We start from the raw sequence: 11,431 nt of genomic DNA, 5'->3' as shown, positions 1-11,431 counted from the left end.
TCGCCCTTATCTGCCCATTGGTCTTTCCTCTGTTGTTATCACAGGAGGAGGCTGTCTCCCCCGCAGCGCCAAACTTTTCTGTCGACTTCCAGCAACCTGGGCTGGGACGAGGCCTCCAGGATTTGCACAAGGCCCGGGGGAAGCGGCCCTAATCCTGCCCCTGCCCCTGCCCCGGCGGGGAGGGAGGAATAAGGGCGATAAGGAGCAGCGCAAGGAGCCAGAGCGCCTGAGGACGGCGGAGACAGCAGACCGGAACGCCGCGTTGCCTCCCGCCTGCCTGGAGGCCACAGCGCGTGCGCGCCTTCGACTTGGGCTTAACTCTTTCGTGGCTCGCCTCCTCCTCACCTCTTCTCGCTCGAGCAGCGGCGGCCAAGCCGTCGAACAGCTGGGATGTCGCCCCTCGCCGGGGCTCGGGCGCTCTTGGGCGCTGCGCTCGCTCTGGCGCTTGCCGGCGCTCTCGACCCCATCCGGGCCGACGGAGGCTTCGCGCGGGACGTCTTGGCCGCTCTCGGAGGCAACGGGAGCCTCTCCGCCGGGCAGGTCAACCAAGCGCTGCAAAAGCTGGGAGCCGCGCACAGGCTGGGGGACTGGCTGGCCGGGCGGCAGGACGCGCTGCGCTATAACCAGGTAGGAGAGTCGCGTTTTCCATGCCGTCCTCTCCTGCCACCCCGGCTTCCCGCAGCGCTTTAAACTTGGCTGAGTCCTTCTGGATGGTGTTTCTCCCCAGTTTACAGAGAAGTGAACTGAGACTGAGAGAGTGATTGACTGAATAATAATAATAATAATGATGATGATGATGATGCAGTCACTCTGGTCCATGAGAAAGACAGAATTGCGCCCTTTATAAACTAAAACACTGCCTCCAATAAGTCGGGCAGCAGATTTTATGTATGATTTTCCAGACAATTGCTTATAAATACAGCAGATGGCAAGCCCCACCATGAAGCATCCTCCATTCTTATATCCAAAATCCGCACTCTTTATTAGGACCAACCAACATGCCATGAAAGAGTGGGAAAGTTTCCAAACTTTCCAAGTTGGGGAAAGTAAAATCTCATTGGCAGAGATTGTGGAATTCATCTTTTTTGAATCCACCAAAAATCTCTTTGCCAGGAATTTTGAAATCCACTTCTTGGATCCACCAAAAATCTCTTTGACAGAGATTTTGGAATCCACCTTTCTTTGAATCTACTGAAAATCTTTTTGGCAGAGATTTTGGAATCCACCTTTTTGAATTCAGAAAAAGTCTGTGGATTTTCACTGGGGCTGCAATTTCATTAAATAAATGCTTATTGATGAATGTGTGGTATAAGTTTTAGTTGGCTAATCTACCGATTAAATTTCTTTATGTCTCGCAATGATATTTCTACAATAGAACCATGTTAGGCTTCTGGGGAGCACAAATATAGTCTTATCTGTTTAGTTATTCAGGTAGTTTAATAAATTAGCATGAGAGCCTATTATTATTATTATTATTATTATTATTATTATTATTATTATTATTATTATTATTAGAGATATTACTTGCAGGTCAATTCTATGGTGCTGCTGGTGGAGAGATTCTATGGTGGAGTAACTTCCACTTCCAAAACCTTGCTGGCTTGCTGCAAGCAGAGGTGAGAAATGTGTGGGGTGGATCACTTTTTCTATTCAGTTTCTCCCCCCACCCGCAATTGACTCCAGTGGGAAAGAATCAGTTGCGTCAACTCTAGGGCCTGTTTGGGGGAATATCAGGGACATGAGGGCTTCATAGGACCATGCGGATCCACGGCCTCCCTGACCCCCACCCCACCCCAAACATCCCACCTCTGTTGGGACATTGCAGGTGGTGAAACTTTCTGCCACTGCACCAGGAGAGCTCCAGTTGTGGAAGTGCTCCTGGCAGACCTCCTCTTCTGACAGAACATGCTTCCACCACATCAGAGGACCCCTCAGTTGCCCTCCCAGGGAGCATAGGATTGTTCCCTTACTTCTTTTTTTAGATGGTGCATGTGTCTTAAAAGAAGAATTCCCATTTTTTTCACACACAGGAGGTGATGGCAAGTAAGATGTTACTTGCCATCTGCAGTATTTATAAGCAATCCAATGAAAAATTATACATAAAATCTGATGCCCAATTTATCGGGTGCACTGTTTTAGTTGTTTAAAAATGTTTAGACAGAAAAAAGTCCTATAAGTTCCAGCATGCTAAATTTTTTTTTACATTGTTTCATCTAACCCAGCTTGGTGCTTTCCAGGTTTTTCAGACCACAACTCCCATCATCCATTAGCATTTGCTGTGCTGTGCAGATGCTGATGGGAGTTGAAGTCCCTAATGTTTGGAGAGTTCCTGTCTGGGGAAGCCTGATATAACCAGTGAATCAATTAAACATTGCAGCCTGAATTTTCACACCTGATGCTAAAAAGCCTTTGGGATGCTATCCAGCTGTAGGTGGACCTACGTGTTAATATGAGTTAGACAGAAGAACATTTTAAAATTCAACAGAATTTTTTTTTAAATATTGTTACAGACCAAGGAAATGAAATGAAATTACTAATTTTGCATACCTTCAAGCTCTAATTGACATATTACTGTCATTTCCCACTGGCTGAGGAAAGCTGGGAGTTGTAGTCCAACACATCTGGAGGGCACCATGTAGGGGAAAGCAGCTTTAAGGTACAACAAGACTCTTTGCTGTTCACTCTGTGTATCTGGTTATGCCTATAAAAACTCTTGCCATTAGAAATGTGTTAGTCTCGACTTTTTGTGGCTTCTGTTTCCAACATTACCATTCATGAACCACTGCAGGTCCAGTTCACACCAAGCCTCAGCCTGGACGCATGGCATGAGGACAAGAATATGATTCCCATTCTGGCTTCTGCCATGCACAGACCCTCTAACCTGCATCCTGTGCATATCAGTGTGTGTGCAAATATACCTTACTCACAGGAAATCAAGATCACTGTCATACCCCATCACACCCACAGTCGACAATCTTTACATTGTAGGACTTTTTTCTTCCTAAACATGTGTAGAAATGTGCCCTTAGAAATTTAAATTCAAGCCACCAGTGAGTAAAACTAGACAAGCATAGCTCAGTTTGTACATGGAAGAACACTCATTTTGGTTCACATTCCAGAGCCCACGTACTGTTTAAAAGTTCCCAGTAAGAAAACAATCAATATCTTCATACACTTCAGGCTATGTTTTTAAAGTCTCATCTTTGTACTTTTCAGGATATGTGACTCCTCAAAATTCAATAGGTTGGTCAAACCATCCAAAGACACCCTGAGTAAAGAAAGGCCAGCTTTAATATTTGATGACACAAAGTCCCACTGTCTGAGACTTGTGACAGAAAGGAGCACACACTGAAACCAGACATGCCAAACAGTATTCAATAGATTCAGTTCAAATAGATCACACACCGGATCATGTATGGTATGTTTGCTTTCATTCAGACTGGCTTTCTGCTGTTTTTAGCCAGGATTTAATTTGGGTGAGGTTGCCAGTGTTCTGTGTATTTCAAAAACCTTGCTGGATAAAGCTTTGGGTTCAAATGCTTGGTTCGGAATGATCCAGTACAGCTTCAGTGCTAAACCAAACAACATTATATGGGTAATCTGTGATTGGGGGTGCTTTTAGACGCACAGCTCCTAGCATTACCAGTTAAGGGTGCAATCCTATAGAGAGAATCGTCAATCTCCAAAATTGGAGGCTGTCGAGAATCCAAAGCAGGGCAGCTGGAACAAGATGGTTATTTATTTATTTATTTATTCATTTATTACATTTCTATACTTCCCAATAGCCGAAGCTCTCTGGGTGGTTCACAAAAATTAAGACCATTCAAAGTATAAAACAGTATAAAAACATTTTACTACATTTTTGCTAGACGGATGGTGTTGCCTATCTAGCTATGGTACTTCCAAGTGGGAGGGAAAGAGGTTGGGGTGCACATAGGAAGCTGCGTAACGCAACTTCTCCAGTTTCCTCCCTTCCCTGGACCTGGGCCTGCCCCCTTTTTCCCATGCCTGCAATCCCATTTGCGGGGGTGGAGATGTAGCTGGCACAGAGAGAATCACACCGGCTATAAGGGGGAAGGGTTAGGGAGTGCAATTTATGGGCTCCGAGGTTGGAGTTCTAGTTCTGATCTCGGATCCCAGAAACTGAACAATTCTATGTCCCCCCAGATGCTTAGGGGACATAGAATTGTTCTCTAAAAGACATTGTGCAGCTCTTCAATCTTTCATTCCTTAACCAAATCTCTATGGTAAAAAAAAAAAAAGTTGTGGAAAAACATTGGGGGTGGGGGTTTGCAAAGGAAGAGGATGATGTCTGGATCCTCCATAAAATTCCATGAACAGAGGAGGGTGATTGCATCATAAAAACCTCATCCGGAAGTACCTTGGATCCCCAACTTTTTTTCCCCATTTTTTTTTAATGCATGGAGTTTTTGGCTGGAGCACTGGTGGCAAGAGGGGGTGTCTTATCCTTCACCCCCCCAGTTGCTGTTTGCCGCATGGGACAAAAGATGTTGGTAATTGGATTTTTTCTACCATGGGTTAAACAACTGCTTGGAGGGGATGGATTTTGACTAAGGAAAGGTTAATGACTTTTTTAAAAAGATTCTGCTCCCCCCTCCCACCCCCGATGCCTCATGCCCGGTTCCCGGCTCCTCATGTTTACTCACGAGGAGCCGGGACAAAACCGGGATGGCTGCCCACATGTCCCGCAGTCTTGGGATCATCCTGGGACTGCATGAAAAACCGGGACAAAGGTGTAGGCCAATGTCCCGGGAAAATGCAGGGATCATCCCTCCCTGCTCCTGGGACCTCCCTGCTCCTGGGATCATTGGACGCACAGGGATAATCCCGAGGCGATCCCCGGGATGAGCCCTTGTCTAGACATGCCCCGTAGAAGCCATATTCCTCATTAAAAAGGGTGTAGCAAACAGCAGAAGGCGAGAAGGGCGGCGAAAGTTAGTGCTGGCATATTATTAAATGTTGCTATGTGGAAATACTTAAGCAAACCATTCCTTTTGGAAATAGTCACGGGATCAGTCATATAAATATCCACCCAGTTGAGTAGGAATTATTACCAGGTGAACAACAAAGAAAACTTCATAAGAGTTTGTTCTTTTTATGTGTTGGGGCAAACCGGCTAATCAACCTTTATGTGGGCTAGTAACTTTCAGAGACTTAGGCTTGGTCTGCCTATGCAGCAGAAGTTGGTAGTAGAATGATGAGATGGTAAAGTGGACTGCACCACTTTAGATTGCTGGGGTGGGGGAAGAGGTTTGACATTTTTCTGTCCTTCTGCAGGCTACACAATCCTTACAAGTAAAAAGATGAAGGAGACAGGATCTAGCTCAGCCTTTTCCCTGGTTTTATATTTTTAAGTATTTTTTTTAAAAAAAAATGCAGAGCAAAATTGCAATCTACAACCCATGGCCTGAAATTGTGCAACCCTCAGAACTTTATCGTCTTTGTTCTACCTCATTCTCTTTCATGCATAGACCAGGCCTCCATTTTCTAAGGCACTTATTATTATTATTATTTTTACATGAACATGAACATTGGAATTTATTTTGCTGATTTCAAGTTGCTGAGGCAAGTCAGAAAGCATTAAATTGTTGCTAGTGAACAAGGCCTAGCTTACATTAAATGCCCCTTGATGGGGGTCTTGTCTCCCCATGGGACCCTGTAGACTTATATAATAATAATAATAATAATAATAATAATAATAATAATAATAATATAATATAAAAAGATGATACATGCAAGCATTCCATAAAACCACAAATGATATATATAAAAAATACAGATCCACAGTTGGAAAATACTTTTATTAAGACCCACGAAATTTATCCCAAATCCACAAATTTTGTTTTGGTGGAATTTTGGTTAATCCTAACAAAGTTATTGCCAAACTGCAGATGTTGTATTTCCTTCCTCATGGACTAGCACATCTATCTTTGTTTCTTGTATGTGGAATGAAAGTATACCAATCTGTTATTGGGTCATCTGTCCTGTTGTATAATGGTATTGAAACTCTAAGCAAAGGCTTTATCACAGTCTAGGGACAAGATAATTGCTGCTTTGTTACTTTTTTTTTTTTAAAAAAAATGTGAGACTTCCGTATCACCCTACAAATATATTTGTTGAGTATGTAAATCTGCTGGTGGTTGTGTTGAACAGAGGGACATTTCACAGACCACATTAGAGTTATTTTATAAGTCTGAGGATTCATGAAAATGACTTGTTTTTATTGCAACTTTTCTTGAGAAAGTGCAAGCTGACCTTATTATCATTATTATTCTATTTATATCCCACTTTGCTGTGCCAGTACACCCAGTAGTTAACAGAGTAAAAACCATAAATCAACACAATCACGGTTTATATATTTTAATTGCATTTATTAAAATGTTTATATCCCAACTTTCAATAAAATGCTCAGGGCAGTTTACAATAATACAATAATTCATACTTTTCATAGCAGAGTCCTTAGTAATCCAAAGTCCAAATAGAAGAGAGTCCTTGTGTAGAATGCTTTCAAAGTCCCAAATGGTGATGGATCCAAACAGGGAGGGATTTCAGGCCATGAGTCAAAAGATGATCCTCACAAAGTCTCCTTGCCTTTGTTCCAGCTTATAAAGGGAAGCCTGACCCGTTCAGGAAAGCGTTCATACCTTTAGTTTCCCAGAGAAGTTTTGCAGCCTCAAGGTCGAGGCAGGGTATGTGTGAAACTACTCCCTTCAAGTCTTTCCCTGAGAATTTTGATAGAGATAAGCTTGCACAGATTCTGACATTCCAAACTAGTTCTAATTAAATCTAACTGCAACTTACAAGGCATCAATGGCATTGCTGAAACCTATACTTGACAACAATAAAATGGCAGCAATGAGAACATACTGGATGAAATAGAATGGGCCCCTTTGGTAGAGTAAATTCCACCTCCACCCTGCAGCCCATCACATAACACCCCAACTACTCTAGAGGGTTGGGGTCATTCTGGAACAGATTTGGGGGGATGCAGAAGGGGAGGTGAAGGGGAGGAAGTCCCACTGTACAGGTGGATGTTTGCTCACAGAATGTTGGCTGTCACCCATTCAGTAAAATGATCTTAAAGCAGCAGACCATTAAATGTTAAAAGATTGCTGAATAAAAATATCTTCACAACACATCTATTAACAGAGTAGAAGAAGCAAGATGGATATCCCCAGGGATGACATTCCAGAGTTCTGCTGCTGCTAGGAACGGTTGCTTTGACCTCCCCTGCAACCATGCATGAACAGCTGGGATGCATACTCCATCTCCGTCCATGAACCCCACCTGAAAGAAGTGAAGAGAAAGGAAGAGGGGAAAAGAAAATGACAGAAAATAGGGCGGGGGAGGGAAGGGAAGGAGATGGAATAGATAAAAAGCAGCTAATAGACAGGAAAGTGGGAAAGATTATAGTGAAAGAACAAAACAAACAGAGGCAGGAAGGAACAGTGAAGAAAAAAGAGAAATGAAATAAATGTAAAGGTGCCTTGAAAAGAATGGGAGAGTAAGTGCAGGATTCCCCCCTCCCTAAATGTACTAACCGTAGAAGCTGGTGGCTCCAGTTTTGGTAAGGTTGTGAATCCATTCTGGGTTTCAGTCAAAACCAGCCAGAACTCTAAAGCAGCCTTTCTCAACCTGGGGCGCTCCAGATGTGTTGGACTACAACTCCCAGAATGCCCCAGCCAGCTGGCTGGGGCATTCTGGGAGATGCAGTCCAACACATCTGGAGCGCCCCAGGTTGAGAAAGGCTGCTCTAAAGGATCTATCCAAAATCCTGAACCCTATCCCCAAAATAGGTTCAGCATTTTGGATAGCTCCTTTAGAGTTCTGGCCAGCCTCTAGCGCTTACTAATTATATTATTTGTACATTTCTGGCTGATGGTGCTTACTTATAAAGCCCCTCATGGCTTAGGAACCAGGCACCTGAAGAAACAGCCATGAGAGGCTTTCCTCATTAGGCTGCCTGTATTCTGTGGTGAACTGCTGATGTTCTCCTCCAGTCAAAGTCAGGGGGATGGATGGTCTTGTACAACAGTCGAATTTACGTGGCTTAAAATTTTAAATATGAAATGATAAATTGTGAATATGATACATAAATATGATTTATCCAAGTGACCTAAATGTGTTCCTAAGATTACACAATTACTGCTTTAATATTATACTGAATATATGCAAGGATTTCATCATAATCAACATTTCGAGATTCAGGTTTTACAGGAAGAGTCTGTCTCTGTTTACATAATGCTTCAGATTAAAAACATGAATAGCATTAATGAAATATCATTTGACTTCCTATAAATAGTGCTGCTGAAAAAATAGAATAGTAGAGTTGAAAGGGGCCTCTAAGGCTATCAAGTCCAACCCCCTGCTCAAAGCAGGAATCCATCTTAAAGCATACCTGAAAGATGGCTGTCCAGCTGCCTCTTGAAGGCCTCTAGTGTGGGAGAGTCCACAACCTCCCTAGGTAATTGGTTCCATTGTCATACTGCTCTAACAGTCATGAAGTTTTTCCTGGTGTCCAGCCGGAATCTGGCTTCCTGTAACTTGAGCCCATTATTCCATGTCCTGCACTCTGGGATGATTGAGAAGAGATCCTGGCCCTCCTCACACTTATTTATTATTTATTTATTTTATTTGTTAATTATATTTCTATACAGCCCAATTAGAGCCTCATGTGGCGCAGAGTGGTAAGCGGCAGTTACTGCAGCCAAAACTCTCCCCACGGCCTGAGTTCGATCCCAGCGGAAGCTGGTTCTCAGGCAGCCGGCTCAAGTCGACTCAGCCTTCCATCCTTCCGAGGTTGGTAAAATGAGTAGCCAGCTAGCTGGCGGAAAGGTAACTGCAACTGGGGAAGGCAATGGCAAACCACCCCACTACAAAATCTGCCAAGAAAACGTCAGCGAAAGCAGGCGTCCCTCTAGGAGTTAGCAATGACTCAAGTGCTTGCACGAGAGGTTCCTTTCCTTTCCATACAGCCCAATAGCCGGAGCTCTCTGGGCAGTTCACAAAAATTAAAACCATTCAAAGAATAAAACAACAGTATAAAACCATAATATAAAATACAATATAAAAGCTCAATCAGATAAAAACAGCAGCAATACAAAATGACAAATTTAAAACACCAAGTTAAAATTTATTTATAGACTGTTAAAATGCTGGGAGAATAAAAAGGTCTTCACCTGGCGTCTAAAGGCATATAATGTAGGTGCCAAGTGAACCTCCTTAGGGAGCTCATTCCTTTGAAACATGAAGCATCACAATCTTTTGGAGTGAAATCTGTGCTGCTGGCATCTTCGTTTTCTTTCTCAACTCAAGCTTCTCATTTTGTTTCAGTGCATGTCTGCAGAAGACATCTTTTCTCTGCATGGAATGTCAAATAGCAGCATGATAACGGAGTCCAGCTTCCCCACAATATGTCCTGCCGTCTTCCAACAGCTGATTTTCCATCCTTGTGAAAAATCCGCATCCAAAGGCAATTCCAAACCATCAACCACAGAAGGTAGTTCTCATCAAAACTGGTGTAGCCATAGATTATTTTTGTCCTGTTAATGTATGCATTTTCATCAATCTGTGGATCAGTATTGTTCCATGCAATGGGGGCTTGTGCTGTGGCTTTTCTGGTGGGCTATCTGCCTTCAGCACTGTGCTGTTATTTGGATAAGGGGGCACAGGAAGCTGCCTTTTACAAGGTCAGACTAGTTAACATTTATCCTGGTATTGTCTACTCTGTATGGAAGTGTCTTCCTAGGGTCCCAGGCAGAGGCCTTTGCCTTCATTTGTGACCTGATCCTTTTAACTAGAGATGCCAAGGATTAGAACCAGTGTGGTGTAGTGGCTAAAGTGTTGGACTGGGAGTCGGGAGATCCGGGTTCTAGTCCCCACTTGGCCATGGAAACCCACTGGGTGACTTTGGGCCAGTCACAGACTCTCAGCCCAACCTACCTCACAGGGTTGTTGTTGTGAGGATGAAATGGAGAGGAGGATTATCAAGGTTTCCTTCAAGGAACCTTGGGTTCCTTGAAGGAAAAAAAGGTGGGATATAAATGGAATGAATGAATGAATGAATAAATAAATACAAATAGATCTGGGACCTTTTTTATGACAAGGAGGGTGTAATAATGCAGCAACAGAGACATGGTAGCTGCTAATTCCTCAACATGCAGGCTCCTGGCTGCTGAATGCCCCTACATAGAGGAGAGGGACCTGATGCCCTTCCAGGAGGCCATTCGGTTGCTGCAGAAGTACTGAAGCTTCTACTTCAGCATCTGGCTGCTGAATGGACACCACTGCCTAGCATGGGCTCCTGACATAATATCCATAAGAACAGCCATGTGGAATCAGACCAAAGGCCTGTCTAGCTGGAACCAGAAGGTTTGAACATACAAGACCAATTCTGGCCCACTCACATTGGCTGCCTATACGTTTCCGAGCCCAATTCAAGGTGCTGGTTTTAACCTATAAAGCCTTACATGGTTTGGGACCACAATACCTGATGGAATGCCTCTCCTGACATGAACCTACCCATACACTACGCTCAACATCTAAGGTCCTCCTCCTAGTGCCTACTCCAAGGGAAGCTCGGAGGATGGCAACAAGGGAGAGGGCCTTTTCAATGGTGCCCCCACCCCCAATTATGGAATGATCTCCCTGATGAGGCTCGCCTGGCACCAACATTGTTATCTTTTCGGTGCCAGGTCAAGACTTTTCTCTTCTCCCAGGCAGTTAACAACATATGATGAGGGTTTTTTTAAAAAAACTACCCCCAGAGTAGTTGTTTTAAATGGATATTGTTGTTTTTATGTTTTTGATGGTTTTAAATTTTTGTATATTTGTTTTTAATGTTCACTGTTTTTAACTTTTGTAAACTGCCCAGAGAACTTCGGCTATGGGGCGGTATATAAGTGTAATAAATAAATAAATAGTCTAGCATTCTGTTCCCACGGTGGCCAACCAGATGCCACGAAAAGCCCACAATTAGGAGATGAGTGCAATAGCATCCTTCCTCCTGTATTCCCCAGCAACTGACATTCGGAGGCATACTGCTTCCAACGCTGGAGATAATACATAGCCATCATGACTAGCCTTCATGGCTGTTAAAGTTGGTGGCTGTCCATGTTGGAGCCCATCTTGTGATAGCGAATTACACAGTTAAACTATGTACTGTGTGAAGAAGTACTTCTTTTTCCTTGGTCCCGAATCTCCATGATTCAGCTTTAGGGGATGACCCCAGGTTCTAGTATTATGGGAGAGGGAGAAAAAAGTTTCCCTATACAAACTCTCCACACCTCTAGCATGTCTCCTCTTACTCACCTCTTACTTTTCTAAGCAAAACAGTCACCACACCCACATTGGGCTGTGCTGCCACTCAGCTGCCACATGCCTGCATGTTACTGAAGGAGCAGCTCCCATG

At 43.5% G+C, this 11,431-nt stretch overlaps 1 protein-coding gene across 1 annotated transcript in view; it reads left to right on the top strand.

Moving 5' to 3' along the window:
• The first annotated feature begins 390 nt into the window (after positions 1-390).
• SLC39A8 (solute carrier family 39 member 8) overlaps positions 391-11,431 on the top strand; it is a 36,742-nt gene continuing 25,701 nt past the window's right edge. Inside the window, exons 1-2 of the mRNA XM_063136094.1 lie at positions 391-627; positions 9,355-9,520. Coding sequence (XP_062992164.1) covers positions 391-627; positions 9,355-9,520 — 403 coding nt within the window. The remainder of the gene's footprint in view (positions 628-9,354; positions 9,521-11,431) is intronic.

The sequence above is a fragment of the Elgaria multicarinata genome, chromosome 10, assembly GCF_023053635.1.
Source record: "Elgaria multicarinata webbii isolate HBS135686 ecotype San Diego chromosome 10, rElgMul1.1.pri, whole genome shotgun sequence".
Lineage (NCBI taxonomy): Eukaryota > Metazoa > Chordata > Lepidosauria > Squamata > Anguidae > Elgaria > Elgaria multicarinata.
The sequence above is the reverse complement of the archived record's forward strand: the minus strand, read 5'-3'. Positions and strand labels throughout refer to the sequence as shown.